This window comes from Bidens hawaiensis, unplaced genomic scaffold, assembly GCF_021521415.1.
Source record: "Bidens hawaiensis isolate Kalapana, Puna unplaced genomic scaffold, B.hawaiensis_p1.1 tig00073511_1, whole genome shotgun sequence".
NCBI lineage: Eukaryota > Viridiplantae > Streptophyta > Magnoliopsida > Asterales > Asteraceae > Bidens > Bidens hawaiensis.
In genome coordinates, this window is record NW_027502790.1 from 9,460 (window position 1) to 32,026 (window position 22,567).

General features: G+C 31.8%; 2 protein-coding genes, 1 long non-coding RNA gene and 1 pseudogene across 4 annotated transcripts; 3 read left to right on the top strand and 1 right to left on the bottom strand.

Annotated features, from left to right (window-relative positions):
* The first annotated feature begins 612 nt into the window (after window positions 1-612).
* LOC143606200 (light-inducible protein CPRF2-like) lies at window positions 613-3,516 on the top strand. The gene is made up of 6 exons (XM_077082049.1): window positions 613-849; window positions 935-1,010; window positions 1,471-1,630; window positions 1,736-1,811; window positions 1,900-2,025; window positions 2,863-3,516. The coding sequence occupies exons 1-6, from the start codon at window positions 613-615 to the stop codon at window positions 3,262-3,264; spliced, it is 1,077 nt and encodes a 358-aa protein (XP_076938164.1). The 3' UTR covers window positions 3,265-3,516.
* Window positions 3,517-6,187: 2,671 nt separating this feature from the next.
* Window positions 6,188-6,630, top strand: LOC143606202 (egg cell-secreted protein 1.2-like). Its single transcript, XM_077082050.1, has 2 exons — window positions 6,188-6,430; window positions 6,496-6,630. Exons 1-2 carry the CDS (start codon window positions 6,188-6,190, stop codon window positions 6,628-6,630), a joined length of 378 nt encoding a protein of 125 aa, XP_076938165.1.
* Window positions 6,631-7,761: 1,131 nt separating this feature from the next.
* Window positions 7,762-13,965, bottom strand: LOC143606201 (uncharacterized; annotated as a pseudogene). The gene is made up of 7 exons (XR_013148701.1): window positions 13,588-13,965; window positions 12,443-12,580; window positions 11,004-11,335; window positions 8,585-9,329; window positions 8,408-8,504; window positions 8,261-8,315; window positions 7,762-8,091 (listed from the first exon to the last, which is right to left on the bottom strand). The product of XR_013148701.1 is annotated as an uncharacterized LOC143606201 (transcript).
* Window positions 13,966-14,062: 97 nt separating this feature from the next.
* On the top strand, window positions 14,063-14,622 carry LOC143606203 (uncharacterized). Its single transcript, XR_013148702.1, has 2 exons — window positions 14,063-14,155; window positions 14,259-14,622. It is a non-coding gene; the product is annotated as an uncharacterized LOC143606203 (long non-coding RNA).
* Window positions 14,623-22,567: the final 7,945 nt, after the last annotated feature.

Genomic DNA, 22,567 nt, shown 5'->3' on the forward strand with positions numbered 1-22,567 from the left:
CTGAACCCGATCCGGGTATTGCCAATACCCGATTTTCCAATACCTGGTCATACCCGAACCCAGGTGTTTGAAAAACCCAATTTATGCACATCTATTTATATATAGGCAAATTGAAAAAAATTATCGTATCTTTTGTTTTGTATATTGGCCAATTATAATTCTATCTTTAAATGTCTCTATGAACCATCAAACCTTTTGACTATTTTTTACTCAAAAGACATTTGTTAGAAGACACTTAACTTTATTAATGTTTTTTTGAATTTCAAACTAATCTTTTTTTTGGGAAGAAAAATGCGATTTAGTTAATGTAACCTTATTTTGAAACAGCGATCTAATAGAGTTGCTTATGGGGTGAAGGTGCATGTATATTCCATAGTACAGTAAATAATTAATAAAAAAAACATTTCCCCTGCGGCTGATATATACAAATAATAAATAAAAATAAAAATAAAAATAAAAATAAAAATAATAACGTACGAATCATATCGGAGAGAGAGAGAGGAAACGTGGGATGTTTTCAGTGGGGACCACTTTTGGTCCCCATCTTCTTCGGACGACGATGATAACAAATCATCCTCTTCAGTTTCAGTTTCAACATCATCCAAAAACAACATGAAGTCAACGCCAACGCCGCCGATCATGAATCGGAGCATGTCCGAGTGGCAATTCCAATGCTTCCTCCAACAACAATCACAATCTCCTTCTTCTTCTTCTTCTTCTTCTTTTATACCAAACGATCAGTCAATCGCCACCACTAATACTAATACAACTCCGATTGATTCCGAAGAGTACCAGCGATACCTCAAGACTCAACTTAATCTCGCCTGTGCTGCTGTTGCTTTAACTAGGGTAGGGTTTCCTTTTCTCTCATTATTATTATTATTTCCATGGTAGTTTTATTTTTATTTTTTTAAGATCTGTTTTAATTAATTAGGAATCTTCTTCTGCTGCTGCTGAAACAACTCAACATTTCACTGACCATGGATTCAAAAACCCTCCTCCTTCTAAAGGTTTCTTCTTTTTATTTCCAGTGTTACTCGGTTGGTGGGGTGGGAACTAGCGATTAATCGAGATGATTTTGTGGTCAATTTGTAATTCTTGTTATTTCTTAAAACATACACGCTGTTACAAATTGACCACACGTACAAGATTATCCATTTATCAGTTTTCAACAACAAATTCATATAACTCGCCAAAACATAAAACACACACAAACGTCTATTCAGTAACTCTTAATGAAAACCTAACCTGGTTTTCTCTATTAATTATGTTAACTCTACGTTAGCTAACAAAAAATCTAACTTGGCCATCAAGTAGCTTATTTAATTCTTGATTGGGACCCTTTTCTCGTGCCAAGCAACAATTGAGTCAACTAGTTTCACATTTGCCGTATGCGTAACTTTTTTTGTTGTTGCTCTTGAGCTGAAAGTGTTAAGTTTGTTTGTATTGGGTTGATAATATCTGGGTTAGGAGATGGACCTGCTGGAATCCCTATAAAAAACAACACGGTAATCTCAGTCAAATCAGCAACAAGTGGATCATCACGAGAACTATCAGATGATGATGAGCTTGATGGAGATACAGAAACAACTAACAATGCAGACCCTACAGATGTAAAACGCGTTCGAAGGTAAGCCGGGCAAAGCAGAGTGGGTGCGGGTCAAAACGGGCCAGGTTGACCCGCCAACACCTTTCTTATCCGTTAATAAATTAATTGTGGTTTTATTTTTTTTAGAATGATATCGAATAGAGAATCTGCTAGACGTTCAAGAAGAAGAAAGCAGGACCATTTGACTGAGCTGGAGACACAGGTCTGCTTCTTAAATGCTTGTTTTTTTTTTTGCAATAAAACTAGACAAAGGGGCAAATGAGATTACATTTTTATATATTTGCTTTTAGGCTTCTAAATCGAGGGTTGAAAATTCTGCGCTACTGAAGCGTCTTTCTGACATAAATCAAAAGTATAATGAAGCTGCTGTTGATAATAGAGTGCTGAAAGCTGATGTTGAAACTATGCGAGCAAAGGTCAGTAGTGCTTCTTGCTCCACTTTTTTCATTTTTGATAGTAATTGCTACCCGATAAGTACCTTAGTGCACAAGTAGGGATGTAAACGAGCTGTGCCAAACCCGAGCTCAGCTTGTTAACGTTTAACTTAAGAGAGTCAGCTCTAGCTCAAGCTCAATTTCTAAAACTAAAGCTCGGCTCATGAATAATCACTCAAGCTTGAACTCATTTGGGCTTGGCTCATGTATTGTTATTCATGTATTTTTCTAGTTAATTTTTTAGATATGATTATAGTTGCAATTGATATATAACTAGGGGTGTATGCAAGCCGAGCCTGAGCTTGCCTAAAGCTCGAGTTCAACTCATTTAAATCTAAAAGAGCTCAAGCTCAGCTCGGCTTAGCTCGTTTATGTACGTTAAAATATTTATTTAATTTGCTTATACACTTATATAATTAAATATATATATATATAAATATATATTATATTTGTAATTATAAAATTCAACATATAATAAAATATGCATCATGTAGATAATAATGATTATTATGTAATTATATATTATATTGTATAAGTAAAATTTATATATTAATATGTATATAAAGAATTGGCTCACAAGTCTAATTAGGTTCGGTGTAAGAAGGTCAGATTCGAGCTTGTTTATTAAATGAGCCCCATTTTAGGCCCAAGTTCGAGCTAGAGCACGTTTAAGCTTGATTTGAGCTTTTAGCGAGCTAATCCTGAGTAGCTAACGTGCACCTTGGCTTGTTTACACGTCATGCACACGGGTCACGGGTTAGGGTCACAAACAATCTCGTTGCATTAAGAATCCTGATAATTTGTAAAACATACATGCAGGTGAAGATGGCTGAAGAAAGTGTGAAAAGAATTACTGGCTTTAGCCCAATGGTTCAACCCGTATCCAATTTATCTGCAATGGGTACCATGCCTTCATATTATTGTATCCCATCTGATGCATCCCCAGATAACATGAATCAGCAACAGTTCCACCAGGGCCAACTGTCTTCTACCACCACTAACCACCACATAACACCGGCGACTCAACACACCATGCTAAACCTCCCGCCAGTCGAGAATGTTCAACAACTGAATCCCGCGATGACAGAAGCTGGTGCACAGAAGATGGGTAGGACAACTTCAATGCAATATGTGGCCACCTTGGAACATTTACAGAAACAGTTTTGTGGAGATGTTGGGTCGTCTTGTGGGACCGCCCAACGTGGTGGAGTCCGCAAGTAGTAGTACTGGTCTGGTCCTCTGTGGATTATATTATAACATAAAAGTGCTACCTTGAGAGTAGCTAATATCTGTATGGTTTTTATGTGCAGTGGCTTGATCAGGTAGCCTAATTTTGCAGGTCTATTGAAATAATCCACAAAGTATACTTAATATTATTATGTAAAAAAAAGTTAAATGGGTATTGGGAAGGAATATTGTTGAAGTACATGATTATGTGAAATAATTTATTACTGTGATGTAATTTATATTCCTATGATGATAAAGCATATGGTGACATTTTTTTAGAATTATGCCCTGATGACAATTTAACAGGTGAAGGGACTTGTACTATTTCACTAAGTTAGATCTTGAAATAATTGAATATCTATTTAGTTGACTTGATCAATTTAGATAGAAAATGGAACCCCAGAGAGTACCCGTTTTGTCTCCAGTGACATTAGGTGTTTATTTTCACTAAATTGGCAAGGCTCGAATCCCACAAGGCCACAAAGGGTTCAGGGTTCTAAAGAGAGCGTCAATTATATCAATGCGCACTTGAGCAATAGGTGGGTTTTAGGAGTAAATTTTAGGGTGTTTGTGTCTCTCTTTAAAAAAAAACGAGTTGAGCCTTTCACAAGCTACTTTAGATCGGATTGATAAGAACTTGAAACAAGTAGTGGTTTGTTGAGCATTAGCAAACCTTAAGTATTTAAAATTTTTAACTACTTTGGACTTAATTTCACACGACACAAATGAGCTCGAGCCAAACTTTGGCTCGTTTAAGGTTTTCCTTAAATTATCTTGAGCCGGGCGATCCGATCCGATCTTAAGCTTCAATTTATATACGAGCCTAGCTCGAGCTTGTGAAAAGCCTAATGAGCCAAGCTCGAGTAGCTTAAGGCCCGGGCTTGGCTTGGCTTGGCTTGTTTGCGTTGCTAGTGGTTTAACTTCACCATAGTCCGTTAGTCGTACTTGTCGGAACTTTAGAGAATCTAATGAAAGTATATTTCTATCAATGTTTAAATTTCATTAAAACGTTGTTAGCTTCTTTTTCCCCCTTCATATAACGGTTAACTCACAGTATCTAATCATACTTATAAATCTACATCTTGTTGTCCACCATAAGACTTGAACCCTCACTACTCTTATAACGACTATTATCCAACACATTAATATCACTATAGCAAAGACTTCAAATAAAAAAATAATGAGCTTAGTGCTTCAAGTTTTTACTATATTATCTATGACACGTAAAAGTTAAATTAAGGGAAAATTCTGGACATAGTCCAAAATAAGAGAGAGAAATTGAAAATAGTCCAAAGTAGGTTCCATTCTGAAAAATAGTCCTCCAAAATCTCTCTCCCACGTGAGATTGGGATTCGTGACGTGAGATTTGGGTATCCTATCACAAACTGACACGTGTCCTTTCACAGATAAAGTTTCATAGAAATTTGACTTGGCCGATAGTTTTCAAGTGAAAATAGTTTTCTGAAGAACCATAGGTTTGGAATGAAAGTTGTCCCTCACGTGAGGTTTCAAAGTCACCGTTATCCGCGTGTTTTTGAAATTCATCTCCTCGGACGCATTCCATTACTACGTGAAATTTCATAAAAGATGGAAAAAAACGATACTTTTTCAAAGAACTTAGTTTTGTTAGATGATTTTCAAAAAAATTTAAAAAACGATAATTTCCCAACGAATTTAATCTCTTTAGATGATTTTTATAAAAATTTTAAAAATATGGCAAGTGTTAAGAATGTGGTGGGTGGTGGTGGGTGATGGTGGATGATGGCAGTGGTGGTTGATGATGGCGGTGCGTGGTGGTGGTTGATGATGGCGGTGGGTGGTGGTGGTGGTTGATGATGGCGGTGGGTGGTGGTGGTTATGATGGCGGTGGGTGGTGAATGATGGCGGTGGGTGGATAAAAAACTTTTTCTAATATATATTCTTTTTATGCAAAAACAGAGTTTCATCAAAAAACCATCGAATTAAAATACTTTGTAACATAATCTATTTTTTTTGACAACACGTCTTTTTATGCAAAAATAGACGAAATTCATTTGAAATGCGTCCGACTTCACCTCGACGGTTAGGCCACGATGCCCTTAAAGTCTATATGCGATAGATAGACTCTTGTAACCATGACACCTTTTCTATTTGCTTACTTGAACAGAATTTCTTTCTAAAAAAAGGAACTTTTTAATTCCACAAAAGAAAAAGTTTTTTTACGAGGTATAACTATAAATTCTTATGAAATCGACTATAGATCAATTCCCTTTTTGGGGAGTGTCTTGAATACATCCCTAATTCTGAGCTTCATGTTACTCCTACCAAGAAACATGTCAGGTAAGGGCATCCCGATTGGAGGAGAAGAATTTCAAAAAAACGCGAAAATCAGCTTTTCCGAAACCTCACGTGACGCACAACTTTCATTCCAAACCTATGGTTTTTCAAAAAACTATTTTCACTTGAAAACTATCGGCCAAGTCAAATTTCTATGAAACTTTATCTGTGAAAGGACACGTGTCATTGTGTGATAGGATACCCAAATCTCACGTCACGAATCCCAATCTCACGTGAGAGATAGATTTGGAAGGATTATTTTCAGAATGGAACACATTTTGGACTATTTTCAATCTCTCTTTTATTTTGGACTATGTCCAGAATTTTCCCTTAAATTAACTTAATATTTGAATAAGACAAAAATGACAATAAATTGATGCACTGCAATTCCAACACAAGGTACATCCCATGATGCTCACTAAACTAAACCATAAATGCATAATTGATTTAACGAAAATGTATAATTAAATCAAGCTTTAACCTTCATCTTAATTCATGATTTCTTCCGCTTTATATATCCAAAAGACCCCTCAAAACGCTTATATAAACCTTCACCATTCATCAACTTTTATACACTACACCTTTCATTTCATTCATAGCAATGGCATCCTACCGTCACATTATAACACCACTGATCACCTTAACCACATGCTTCATCTTGGCATACACCGGTTCATCAAGAAACTTATTCGTTCCAAATGGTGACAGTGGAACAAACAATACTACCAATGGTACGATGATCGGTGACTGTTGGACCGCTTTATATGATGTGAGGTCATGTAGCAATGAAATAGCTGCATACTTTAACAATGGTACAATGGATATCGGGGCTACTTGCTGTGAGGCATAAAGTTTATAACGCATGAATGTTGGGTGAATCTGTTGAATTTTCTTGGTATCCCGGTTAAGGAAAGTAATGTGCTTCGCGGTTATTGTGATGTGAAGCATCTTTCTACAACTCCGGTTATTGATCCTGTGTCGTTTCAAGTGCTCCCTGATCATGAGCCAATTTTAGTTGATGTTATGAATGGAACTAGTGTCTAGTTCTTGTTATGTAGGTGCATGGTTTGATATGAGGTTATGGTTTGGTTTTTGTGGAACAGACATAATAATTTTGAAAGATCGGTTATGATCTTGATGTTTCAGTACTACTAAGTTGTTTGGTTTTCTTTTTCCTTTTTTTTTTGAATACATTAACATGTGTATATATATACATGTGCGGGCCATGGTGGTTTAGAAAGCTCACTCGTAAAAAATTAAAAAGAAAAAAGTAACTTTTTTTAAAAACAAGCCGATCTAAGTTAGCTCAGTTTTTAGCGAGTCAAGCTAATGCTAAGACTAGCTTGTTCATTAGCTCGCCTGTTTGGCCCGCTATGTAAAATAAAATTATTATGTTTATAAATTATAACCATAGTTCTATCTATATAATCGTTTAAGCTTATATTTCATAAGCCAACTAATAAACCTCCTTACTTTAAATAATAAAATATTTATTAAAAATTATTTTTTTTATAAACCAACTTGATGTTTGTTCATTTAGCTTTGAGCCCAGGTTGAAACTAGTCAACTTGCTTGTTAAACAACCCTAACCCAAATCAACTCAATTTTATAACAATGAGCATACTTATTTTTAAAAGCATGACACTTTACAAATAACTTATGTTAATTAGTCGTCAAATTTTAACTAACAGTTCGATATAGCTATGTTCCTGAGCTCAATTAAATTATATAAAAGAAAAGAGAGAAAATTTCCTTCTCATTTTCCCCCCTTCTCTATTTTTTTTTTTCCTTCCCGTCTCTTTAAAACTAGAAAGAAAACATTTATTTTTTCATCTTACTCTTTATTTCTCATTATTTTCCGTTCATATGTTTTCTTGCCTTTATTTAATAAAACTCGGAAACATGACTTTTTCTCATTTGATTTCTTTTACATTCTTAAAAAAGACCTGGAACACAATAATTTTTTTTTCTTTCTATTTCATTTCTTTTTCATCTTTAAATGAACTCAAAGACACAATGTAAGTAAATAGTTATGAATATATAAAAAAAATTGGGGTTACAACAGGCTATATCATTAGCGGTTTATCATGATCAAGAGTATTTTTGTCATTACCCGTTACCCAACCCAAAAACTCTTGTTACGTATACGTAATACATGTACACACACATATCACAACCATATGCCAAACGATGCAAAATATGATCCAAAGTAAACCCAACACTAACCAGAAAAAGTTGCACTAGACACTCCTCCAAAATCCCAACCAAAACAAAAATGAAGTACAACACTTTTTAAGTTAAAAGTAAAAAAGGAGCCTGAAAGGAACAGTTCAAGAGGCTCAAAAAGCTCGGAGAGGCAGAATATCGCACTCTTCACGCAGTTGGTTTTCGCAAAAAACAAAACATAAAAAACATCTTCATAATTCCAAAACTCAAACCTCAACCGCTCCATATCTGTTCTTTGAGAAATTCCCGTACAATCACAGGGACACTTGTTGGAGGTATCTGAAAACAAAACATCAACTCAAGTTATTAACTAAAACAAATAACAGTTAATACCATTGAAAAATCAATATGTTTTCTTATTTTTCACCAAAAAAAAAAACAAAACAAAACAAAAACAAAATCACTAAAAACTATTTTTCTTAATAAAAATAAACATTTGTTAACTCACCATGCCATAATCCATTATAATCATTGAAACATAATCTGAAGGCGTCACATCATACCTGTTTCATCAAGACCAAATTATAAGCATCAACGTCTTGTCATATTTCGACATTATAGAAAAACTTAAGTCTAATTAACGCAAAGAGCTTACGTTAAATTAAGAAGTTGCAGGTTTTCATTATTTGCAATGTCTTTCAAATGGTTAACCTCCTCCCGTCCACGAACTTTGGAAATCGCATCCGGGTCACCTGCGTTTATTACATGAAATCATAATTAATTAACGTTTTATGGCTCACAGTAGAAAAGAAAACATTTAGAAGAATCATACCTAGTTCGTTACAGCAAATTGAGTCGAGCTGAACCCGTTCATGAAACTTATAAGCTTCACAACATACAATAACAGGCACACCACAAGCATTAGCAACCATAGCAACACATGCGGTCCCAACTCTAGAATAAACCGTTCCATTTGCCAAAACTGATGAAGCACCGAGGAAAACCCGAGTGACTTCGTGCATAATATAAGAAGTGGCGTTTATGTGCACATATGTGCAGCTAATACCCTTTCCCACAAGCCTTCTAAGTAATAACCGACCTTCAAGTTTCGGGCGCGAATCCACAATAACAACACGAAACCGTTTTCCAAGCTCGTGGGCGTGAAGAAATATCATCTCAACCGCAGATGACGAGCCGTAAGTCAAAAGGACGTCCCCGTCCCTGACTTTGGTCACAGCGTGTCGTACAATCACCTTGTCGGCTAATAATATTTTCTCATTTATGAAACGATTGATTTCAGATAAAAGGTTTGTTTTTGCTTCCGACTCAGATAGGGTTAAAGGGAGGTTGGCGATTCGGGTTTTAACAAATTTGATTGCATTCCCCATGCTGATTGAAAGGGGTCGGCATTCAATTAAAAATGAGATGTAACTGTTAATTTTTGCAGTTAGGTCCCTGGTGAGAGCCTTCTCAGGTGGTGCTGAGTACTCCATAATGGACTCCTGAAATGCTTGAAGCATAGCAATGCAACGAGCATTCCCGCCTGATATATCACCAGCCAAATATCTTAATCCAACCTGATGAGAATAAATCAATCACCAAGGCCATTAGACAGAGCAGATATATAGACACATATATGCATATACTGACATACACATACACATACATATACAAATATACACATATAGGATCAAGATCATTTCAAAACATTCAAATAACTTATGAGCTTTAAAACTCTTAATAGCCAATCATTTTATGTAAACACATATATACATAATTACATATACTGATATAGACACACACATGCATATATAGGCTCAAGATCATTTTGGAACATTCAAATAATTTAAGTGCTTTAAAACTCTTAATAACCAATCAGTTTATTTATTTTATATATAATATTATTTGAGGGTAGTTTTGTCATTTATTATATGTAATTTTATGATTACATATAACGATTGACAAAACTACATATACAAATGACAAAACTACCCTCACATAATATCATCATCATCATCATCATCATCATCGTACTCAGTATATCCCACCAATAGCAATGCTATGGTAGGGTCTGAGGAGGGTAAGATGTAGACAGCCTTACCTCTATCCCATAGGGATAGAGAGGCTGCTTCCGGTGAGACCCCGGCTCGATAGTAGTTTTGAATCAAGCCTTGGACATAAGACACATAACACTCAATCATCGGGACACCGGCTGATTGGTGCATGTGCCCTTGTCTTTCGGCTATCAACGCCACCACATGATGCCTGATTAACCTTCCGCCACTTTTAACGTTATTTTCACGTGATTAGTAAAATAACGTCAAAATTAGTGCAATTTTACTTTTGCCCACCCAAGGGTTCACACATATATACATTATATGTGCGCACCGCAAGCAGGGCGTTCACATAATATCAAATATATGTAAATAAATATAAATAAATAATGCTTGGTTTTTAGGAGTTTTTATTTTTATGGAGATCTAAAAGATCCAAATCCTCTGTGTGTGTGTATAGGTATATGCATATAAAAATACAGAATTAAAGAAAATGGTTGAAATGCGTATTCATCTCTTCCAACATTCTAGAATATATATATAAACACACTCGTTTATTTATAAAACCTAACATGTGTAAATCAAAAGTAGGCATACTTCCTACACATGTGTAATGACCGTCTATAATGAAAAATAAATAAAATAAAAAATAAAAACATACGAACAACTTAGTTTAATGGTTTTTATCCACAAACATTGGCATTTGTATGTAGAAGAAAAGGTTTTTAAAAATATGAACCATTGATAAAATATCAAAAGATTTAATTCTGTTCTTTTTGTTCTCACAACAATTTAAGTATTTATGAGAACAAAAAGAACAAACCTAAATTGTTATCAATGGTTCATATTTTTAAAAACTTTCACTTCTTACATATATATGTCTATTTTATAAACATAAAAACCATTAAACTAACTTGTTCATATGTTCTTTCACTTTTAAACGTTTACTTACACGTGTGTATGCATGCGTAGAATATATGCCGACACGTGTAGGTTCTATAAATAAAAGAATGTTGTTTGTTTATTTTTCTAGAATGTTAAAAGAGATGAATAAACAAAGCATATTAACAATCTTCTCACACAAAAAAAAAACTGTGTTCTGCGTAGAACTCTCCCCTATGCATATACACACATTCAAGATATATATATATATACAGATAGATATAAATGTCACACGGTGACGTTGGAATAAAGTACCTTGTAAACAGCAGGATGAACTGAATTGGAATTGAGGCGGAAAAACTTATATTCAAGATCAGGAAGCTTTGTTCCATGTTCATACTGAGGAAGATGCCTAAAAAGCTCGACTCTGTTCCTGACCTCAGTTTGCTTCACAATTGCACGCTTTTTAGCCTTCTCAACACGAGTTGCATCATCAAATTGCATTCGTGGATGAGGGACGTCTTTCTTTCTATCTTTTTCTTTATGATCAACCACCCTTTTCTCAGAAGTTGTTGCAACAGAGGCAGTATCTTTCTTTTGACCACTGTTGGCTTTTCCTGTTTTCACGTTCGATATCCCATTTCCTCCTGCAATTATAAGTTTATTAATACACACTTATAAACATCTTATAACACATTTAAACATACTTAAACATAAAAATACACTTGTAACTTATATAATGAGGCACAAAATCAATACACAGGTGATTCAAAAACAGAAAGCATGTTATTCAAACTAAGCAACAGCAAGTATAAAGTATATCAAGTCAACATATTTGTTTACAGTTCCCCTTGTTAGCTGTTATGTAATCAGGTATAAAATCACAAACAGAAAATAGGTATTAAATCAGTAAACAACAAGGGTTTAGACAATATACAAAGCCTGTCATAATCCTAAGATCAATATCAAACAATATATAAACATCAAGTGCTTCGAAGAATATATAATTTTAAAATCAATATATAAACGGCAGTTTAATTTGTTCAAATACCAATGCGACACATCAGAGTGCACCACCTGCACATCATGGAATCACAGCACACGAACTGCAGTGATGCGTCTTCATCACCACACACGCATTATGCACAATTTTTTTTAAACCAAGACTGTTAAGACTGAAGAGTATGCATCTATGTTTTCATCAGGCCAGAAGTATACACCAATGATTGGACAAAAATAATCATAATACATATCCACAAATAGCAATACAAGAACTATTTTTCAACCAAATCATCCACAATACTGTCTGGAGTGTCTGCCATAATTCATATGGACAGAAGATTTCAAAAAAACAAATATAATCTAACACGTTGTTTATGTTTTTTTAAAAGAAAGCAAAGAATCGTACGAAAAGTCTTGGCTAATTTCTTTTCAAGTGTAACTCTTAAATGTGAAACGATTTGGAAAAGAGAAGGCTTTATAAACTCTTTTGATTACAATACTAGCCTTGACCTATAATTGACTTAATTTACAGTTAAAAACTGTTAACTTTTTTTCCCAGTTGCTCAAACTTGAGAACACGAAAAATGATTAATAAATAACCCTCTACTTTACTCTCTTTCCAACTCAAAACAAGCTAACACACACACACACACACTACATCTTTGATTACTGTGAAGTACAAGTGAAACAGAACTTGATCCTTCGAAAGCTACATTAGACAAAAAGTGATGACATTAGTAAAAAAAAGACACCTTTTGCAGCAGCCTTTGCAGCCCGTTGAGCTTCCTGAAGAGCCCGCCTTTCAGCCTTTGATGTCTTCTCTTTCAATGGCTGCTTTGAGTTAGCACCGACTCCGTCTTGAGATTCAATGGATTGTTCCCCAGCCTTTTCTGATAACGTATATGTTAGTCATTAAATCAGACCACAAAGAACAAAACTTTAACTTAAATGAAAGTCAAATATTCACATGAGTGACAAGATATGACATATGTTGTAGAAGATCAAATATTACATTTTCAAAGTCAATAAAACACATAAAACAACTTAATCCGTGTATATAAATATAAGATATCAAAAAACACACTTCTCAATTGGATATTCTACCAAAAATGCATGTTCTTATAACAACTTACTACATGCACGCTGTCTATCTCAGTGAATCTGATAATCACTATATTACCTTTTAAACTTTTTATAAAATGTACAAACACACACATCTCCATACCGTTGATCATTGTTATAGAAGGCTTCATCAACACAAAATTTTCAGTTCTAAATCCGAGTAATGGACCCTCATCCAAAACAGAGGATTCAAGATCTGTAGAACCAAAAGAGCAGGGCACATTGCTTGTAGGATATATCTTAAAAGGAGACCAGGATAATTGGGATGACAATAAACGAGAAATTGTGTCAACATGATAATCATCTGAAGAGGCAAAGAACCCAACTTGACGAACTTTTGGGACAAAAGCTTCACTACGCGGAGGACGCGAATCCATACTCCATAGTAAATTCAACTTCCAAGAATCTAGGGTTTAAAAAAATTTGAGCTTAAGACATAAGCTTTGGAGGCGTATGATTGGACTATGCGTAGCCCACGATTCAAATCAATTTAATGTGTAAAGATATACATAATTAATGCTGGCCAAATATGATGGATGAAAGAGAAATTAGTAGGTCAAAACTGGTCAAATGAAGGTGATAACAATTTATTCAAATCAAAGTCAAACCGATGGCGTCAATGGTTTCCGAACAAATCTTCAAACTAACGTCACAATCTATAATTCTATATGCACAACATACCTTCTACCGTTATACATACACTAATAATGACATTTAACACTAGCAGCAACAAAAGCAGTATTTAAATGCTAAGATCCAACATAACATTACATACCAGTGACATTATGTTGCAAGCTGCTAACAACAGAAACGGTGGTCAAACTCTTGGGTTTGACTTCTGGAGGCAGCTCAAAACCACCAGCGGGCAAGGAAGACGCAACCTTCCCGGTGGCACGTGTCCGGCGTGGGCCCGGGGAGCGAGCATTCTTATTATTAATATTATCGTGGAAGAAATCAAACTCGGAGGGATTATAACTGCCAGCTGGAATGAGGGAGGACCGACTGACAGGAGACAATAATCGATCGGAGGTGTGACGTGGCGGTGGAATGATGACCGGAGAGAGAGAGAGTTGGCGGAGGGTGGGGTGAAGAATCCGACGTGGCGGACCTTGGGGTCGATGACGGTGCGGGTGGCACGGCGGGGATCCATTGATGGTGGGCTAGGGTTTAGGGTGGAGGTGATTGAGTGGACATCTATTCTATTCTATTCTATCTAACTCTGTGTGTGTGTGTGTGTGTGTGTGTTGGGTAGTTAGAATGGCCGATGATTTGGTTGGACGCTTTCGGCGACATAGTTACGGGTACGCGTTTCGGTTGCTCTCCTTCCTCGGTTTACAATTGAGGTATAATATGTGGACAATTGCTTTCATCCTACTTGGTTTGATGTTAGTTTTCTATTTGTGTGTTTTTTTTGACGTGCATGTTATGCGTTTGATTAAATGCCAGCCGCAGAGAGGAATGCCATCAACTAGGGCGCTATTGGCCACTAACCACTCGCTCGCCGGATGCTCAGGCTCCGCGTTTTAAGTTCGTTATCCTAACCGTATTCTCTGCTCTGGGTGTTTTACTAAATTACTATTGTTTATATAATTTTGGCGAGCATTGGATTGTTGCTACTTGGCATTATTAATTTATCTAATTTAGTTGAGTTCGAACACTGGATTGTTGCTGCTTGACATTATTAATTTATCTAATTTAGTTAGAGTTCGAACACAACGCAAGTTTACAGTCATGGTTATAAGTTGTCCAAGGAAATATTAATAATAATACTTCAGTCTTTGCTAATGTAGTTTTGATTTTAAGATTAGGACCATAGAGGTTGGTGGCAAACAAATGAAACATAAAGTGCAAGTCTGGGACACTTTTAACTTAGTACACATTTCGAGTTGTTTTATAGCTTGGTTTACGTTTTGAGTCGCGTTAGCATTATTTAAATGTTTTCGGGTTTCTTCTGTTTTGCTTTGTTATAAACCCACAACAATATTCAAATCCACCGGTTGCGGGGGGTTCAAAATCCTAGTTACATATAATAATAAGTTTATATAGCTTCTAAGTTATAATTATTTATTGCCTTTATTAATTGAATTTGTGTATTATATAGTTAAGATATTAGTCTTAAATCGAATTTAGTTTAGTTAAGTAATTAATGTTCTACATCTTTTTATATATAGTATTGTACTCATTTTAAAACATATCGAGATGTTCAATCGCAAAATTGTAAGACTAGTTCTTCATACTCTCACACTATAACATATTTTTCTTGAGAATTAAATCCTTTAAACCTTGTATGTATAAAGATTTAATCCCACCATCTCGGCGTCTCCTCACTTTTAGGAGTGAGGACTCGGGACACGATACCACACTATGACATCCTTAAATACAGTTTCTAACAATCTCATTGTTATCATTTTCTTATGTAAAATCTTGATTATCACAATAACAGTCTAAAGGTTGTCATTTTTATAATTATCAGACTTAAAATACATATCTTAATTTTCTTAATTAAATCCCAATTGTTAATTACAAATTATGTAGTGAGTAGTGATACCTTTTTTATTTCTTTTAATAGTGTTTGGATCCACCACCAATATTCGAGTAAGCTATTCTGAGATGAGATGTCAATCGTTTATATTGATTTTGACACTCCAGACCTGAATCATCCAACACATTATCAAGAAGGAAACTCACCACTATGGGAAAACCCTTTTGAGTCAGGTTTCGAACCCGAGACCTCAATGATCTCAAGTCTTAACCATCATAGCCAAAACTAATAATAGTTGGAAACAACAAGTGTCTAAAGAAATGCGTTGAGAAATGATAGATATATAGAACTTTTTAATGAGATGGTGTCTCCTTACTTCAACATGATACATATATTTAACTAGTTTATATGCCCGTGTGATACACATGTTGAAAAAATTATTTTTAAAAAGATATTAATAAATATAATCTATGACTTTTTGAAGATAAAATTAATATGTAACCAAGCAATTTAAATGTATTTGAAATACTACAATCACTATCTAGAATAACAACTTTAGAGTGTCTCGCATTGTAACTTTAGATAATGCGATATACAATTGACCATGTATAATTTATAAATTAAAGAAAAATGAATTATACATCTGAATGTGGAAATCCTTTACCTTGCACATACATAGATCATGTGGGGTGAGATTTGATCATTCCACTAGGCATTTGATTAGGACATTGCACATTGATCCAAACACTTTGTCGCATCTCTTCGATACGAATATAGTAACGATCATAGCGATCTCCTCTGGTACCTACTGATACGTCAGGATGAGTGAGACCCATTTTAGTGATTGTTTTATTTACCCACTAGATTAGTACCCGTGTTACACACGGTGGAACATATTTAAAATCATAATATATATGTAACATCATATAAATTTAATTAAATATAAATGTTGTACTTGTAAACAAATGATTATTTTACATGAATTATAAGATATTATAACTTATTGAATAATATATAAAAACATACAAAGAATAACAAAGATAATAAAAGTTAAATTATTTTATAACTTATACCATTAGTACAATAATAAGCAAAAAAAGGAAATTAGTCTCTAAATCAATAAAACAATTTTATAATGTCGATTCAACAAAACTACTATCTCAATGTTGATTCAAAAGATGAGCTCTCTGTAAGACATTTATTACACACCAATAACCATAATGTTTATTACTCTAAAATAATACCCGTGTTTATTTACACATCAATTTAAAACATTTATTACACATCAATGTTAAAATGTGTTAAAAGATGAATAATATTCAAGACATTTCTTTTTATAAGTATATTATAAAATTATGTTACAAAACAAATTGTTATGACAATCAAAAATCTAAATTTAGTTTTTCATAATACAATAATTAATTGATCTTTAAAATGAAGTCTTAATCAATATTCAATAACATATTAAGTTTCATTCAAGTGTAGTTGACATATAGTTGATTCCTAATATATATCATTTATGAAATATAAAAAAGCTTTCTCATTCAATTCTTTATAACTATTTTGTAGATAAATTGTGTTAAATAATCATGGAATACATATAATAATAATCTTATATTGTTTTAATAGATTGTGCTCTTTAGCTTTATGGTTCTTTCAATATGTACCCATTTAATCTGTTTTCTTTGTAGCTATATTTTTTTACCCATTTAGAGATAATGTAATTTGAAATGGTTGATGACTATCTATGAAATTTGAAATAAATGATCAACTGTGTATTGTAAGTCTCTTAGACTTGCTTGGTTGCTGCAAATTTGAATTATTTCTAACAAATGTCATACTGGAATATATATATATATATATATATATATATATATATATATATATATATATATAGTTAGTAAATTTTCATCTTAAAAAAATCCACTATTGAATTAAAGAGTGACCCATGTAATACATGAGCGGGAATTATAGAAAACGTAAAATATACATATTTGTTCTGAATTTAAATGAATTGTAAATGTTATACTTATAAGAACGAATTATTTTAGATGAATTATAAGGTATTACATCATGAATATTAATTAAACGGTAAGTACAATATTTGAAATTAAATTATTATTAATTATTATTATTATTAAAATTATAATAACGTACACATTTAACAAAATTAGAGTCAAGTCATATTAATAAAAATATTCAAGTTGTTATCCTATTAAAATTCGGTTTCTGAAAGTTTAGTCAAAGTCCAACTGTATAACCTATTTTTTTAAATTTAATATAAGTGGTAAAAAATTTGTATTTTAAAATGGTTTAAATAAATAGTTTTTATTATTCTCATTTAGGAATAAATATATATTAAGGGATTTATTGTTTTAATCATTAAGTAAAATATAGTTAACAAAATGATAATATTTAACAAAATGTATTACACGGGTAAGTGTTAACCTGTTTGAGGCCCGTGTATTACAATAATGATTAAAGTACAAAATTTTAATCAATTACCCGTGTAATACACGTGCCTCAAACAGTGTATAACTCAGTTATGTAAACTATAATATAAATAGAAAAGATAAATAAATCCGTAAATTATAATATATTGTAATTGTAAAATTGTAATATAAATACAAATCATATAGTTTCCTATTATGTAAAATATGAATACTTATTTTCAAATTAACTTGTACAAAAAATATACAGAATTAACTTATTTACTTGATGGTCAAAAAACATTCAAATTAAGTATAATTTGAAAATAGGAAAATTTTCAAATACCAAATTAACACTCTTCAATCTCGTTTAATTTTAAATTTCGAATACCAAATTAAGATATTCACGTTGACTATCAAGTAATTAATTTCAAATAATTCAAATTAACTTTAAAATCGGTTTGTTTATAAATTATGGAAAGTCAAAGTATATGAAATGTGTTAATGGGTCTCGACAAGTGAAACCTTTCGTTAATATTAATATTAATATTTTTAAGTAATTTTTGATATATTTATTATTATCTAAATTTATGATAAAAAATTTTCAAATTAACTTATACCAAAAATAAATATAAGAATAACAGTTTTTAAATTATTTTAGTCAACATATACCAAACATACATGGATACTTATTTTTCGAATTAAATTTAATATTTTCAAACAACTTACCATAATTCGACTAATTATTTACATATTTACTTATTTTCAAACGACTTATCTAAATTTACTTATTTACTTTGCTAATAACGTTTTAAAATTAATATTTGAAGTAACAGTATAACATTTGTAACAAAAAATTTGTAATTTATAATTTGTACCACGAAGTATGATTATATACCAAAAAATTTATTGTTATAATAAAAATAATTAATTAATATTAACGTTAAGTATAAAGTAATCAACTTGTAATTGGTAATTTGTACCACGAAATATGGTTATATACCAAAAAATTTATTGTTATTATAAAAATAATTAATTAATATCACTTTGACTATAAAGTAATTAATCTGTAATTTGTATCAAGAAGTATGGTTATATACCAAAAATATATGGATTACCTTAATTCAAACGAATTTAAATTTATTATTCAAAATATATGGATTACCTTAATTACCAAGAAGTAATTAATTTAATGTATTTAAATTTAATATTCAAACGAATGGGTCAAGTTATTCTACAAAGGGTAATAAAAATGAGAAGTGTGAGAAGCCATAAATAATTGACATGTGTCAAGTGAGGACTAAAGGAAAAATGGTATAAAGGTAATTGCACACATTTTCTCCCCCCACATGCAAGGCACATGTTAATACCCCCATCATTTTAGAACGTTTATAATTTTTTCGTATGCTATTTTTTTTAAAAAAAATTCATCATAATAACAAGCGTTTTTTATCTTTAATATGAGTATGATTTTTGTTATATAAAATTTAAAACAAAAATCACGTCATTGTATCTTTTCGCACACCATTGTGTCTTTTTCGCTTATCATTGTGTCTTTTCGCACACCATTGTGTCTTTTTTCATCATTGTGTCTTTTTTCATCATTGTGTCTTTTCGCACACCATTGTGTCTTTTTCGCTTATCATTGTTTCTTTTTTCGTCATTGTGTCTTTTCACACACCATTGTGTCTTTTCGCTTATCATTGTGTCTTTTCGCTTATAATTGTGTCTTTTTTCGCACACCATTGTGTTTTTTCGCTTATCATTGTGTCATTTCACTTATCATTGTGTCTTTTTTCGTCATTGTGTCTTTTCGCACACCATTGCGTCTTTTCACTTATCATTGTGACTTTTTTCGTCACTGTGTCTTTTTTCTTCATTGTGTCTTTTTGCACACCATTGTGTCTTTTCGCTTATCATTGTGTCTTTTTTCGTCATTGTGTCTATTTTCTTCATTGTGTCTTTTCGCACACCATTGTGTATTTTCGCTTATCATTGTGTCTTTTTTCGTCATTATGTCTTTTCGCACACCATTGTGTCTTTTTTCGCCATTGTTTCTTTTCGCACACCATTGTGTCTTTTCGCTTATCATTGTGTCTTTTTTCTTCATTGTGTCTTTTCGCACACCATTGTGTCTTTTTTCGCCATTGTGCATTTTCGTACACAATCGTGTCTTTTTTCGCCATTAATACATGTTACACAATAACTTGAAACGTAAAACACAATGGTGAATACGTATAAAACAATGACCTAAAACGTAAGGCACAATGAAGAATACGTGTAACACAATGGCCTAAAACGTAACACACAATGGTGAATATATATAACACAATGATTTTTAAAATGATGGGGGAGTTGGTATGCGCCTTGCATGTGGAGAGAGAAAGTCAACAAATGTGGGTTATTACCTTAATGCCCTTTTCATCAATTTTTATTTATTAAATTAATCTCGGCCATTTAAATCTAAGATCAATGGACTGGATTCCTTCTCACCATTCTCATTTTTGTTATCCTTTGTATTTTAACTTTAAACGAATTACCTTAATTCGTATAATGATTTACATATTTTCTTATTTAATTATTCTTTAATATTAACGTTTAAACTTTAATATTTGAACTAACAATATAACATTTTAATTAATTTATTGTTATTATAAAAATAATTAATTAATATTCACGTTGACTATAAAATAATTAATTTGAAATAACTCAAATATACTTTAAAATCGGTTTGTTTATAAATTAAGGCAAGTCAAAGAATATAAAATGTTTTAATGAGATAATTAAATTACAATATTTATGTTAATGAAGTTATTTAAAACAATAAAGAGAGTCAAACAAAATAAATGGTATTAATGAGATAATTCATATAATATTTGAACTAACAATAAAACATTTTAATTAATTTATTGTTATTATAAAAATAATTAATTAATATTCACGTTGACTATAAAATAATTAATTTGAAATAATTCAAATTAACTTTAAAATCGGTTTGTTTATAAATTAAGGAAAGTCAAAGAATATAAAATGTTTTAATGGGATAATTAAATTACAATATTTATGTTAATGAAGTTATTTAAAACAATAAGGAAAGTCAAACAAAATAAATGGTATTAATGAGATAATTCATATTGAATAGATTACAACACGTCAGAAAAAAAATATAGATCAAACTTATCTCGGACCTCCGATATACAATGGTATTTTATTTTTGTAAATACAATAAGATGAATATACATGAATATTAACAAAATAACAAAATAAAATATACATCAACATTAAAATTAAAATCTATATACTATAAACTCATAATCATTCCGTGAAATTAAATTATATGAGTTGGCAATTACCTGAAATAATAAAAAAGAATATTAATATTGATATTATGGATTATTTTAATTATAACTAATAATAGGAAAATTTTAAAGGTGTTAACGGAAAAACGAAATTTAAAGATGTTACCGGAAAAAAGATTGTATAAGCTGTGACACTCACCGGAAAATGTTACTGGAAAATGTTACCTGAAATAATAAAAAAGAATATTAATATTAATATACGGAAAATGTTACCAAAAAACTTACCGGAAAAACTTACCGGAAAAACGTAACAATGGAATATGAGATTTTGATTAACAAACTAAAATGAAATCCTCAGCAAATTAAACGGGTAAATAACCTGAAATAATGTAAAACAACCATTGTTATAGGTATAAAACATAGCCGGAAAAAATTTAACGGAAAATATTGCCGGAAATACTTACCGGAAAAACGTAAAAATCCACATATCACTTTCATGGCCGTTTATGATTTACAACCTAAACTGATTTTAATAAAATCAATTAACAATGAGAATAAACATAAAAAGGTTAGTAGAAACAATAATCGAAAAAAAGGTTGCCGGAAAAAATAGATAAACAGTAGGAAATTTATTATAAAATACAAACTTACCGGAAAATTGATACAAATGTTGAATGATATTCGCCGGAATATATTAATAGGTGAAAGAGAGAAAATGTTGAATATGGTAAAACAATTAAGAAATGTTATGGTTTAAATATATGTTAGTGGATGAGTTGGAATGCATAAGAAAGGCAATGGGTGACATGGCAATGATGTGGCATTCTATGTGGACACCCTAGAATGGCGACATGTGGAAATTGCTCATTGCTTTAATAGTATGTAGAGATTTAAAAGAAAAATATAAATTACTTTTGATTAATATATCTGATTCACGTGTATTTTAGGTTTATAACCTTTTTAAAAGTCATAAGGTGTTTATTTCTTATTAAATTTGATATTAAGTATAAATGATTTTATAAATTAATAAAAGATAGATTTCATATTTGAATCAATAATTAACTAAAAAATTGGTTGGTTAAATTTGAATTGGAAAGTAAAACTTACCATAAATGTTAACATAATTAAGATATAAAAGATAAATAGAGTTTAATAAATCTATATATTTGAAATTTTCAAGGATTGTATAACCAAAACACAAATAAAAGAATGATAAATAAAGTTGTATTTATTAAATTTGTAATGCGATGTTTTATCTTAAAAATGTTTTCATAAAAACAAAAACAAACAAAAATACAAAACACACAATATGGAAATAACATCACACCAATTTTACCCTTAATGCGTTGAACGAAACAACTCAAAAGCTTGTGAAATTTTACTTTTTGAGCCGTAATGTTATAAATTAACTAACATATACCTATTCAATGTTTAAATCAAATAACTACAGCAAAAGCAAATAAAACATGCAAACATTATACTGTAGACTTTAACCATTTGACTAAAATCAAAATATGATCTGTTATTTTGTTATGATATGTTGAT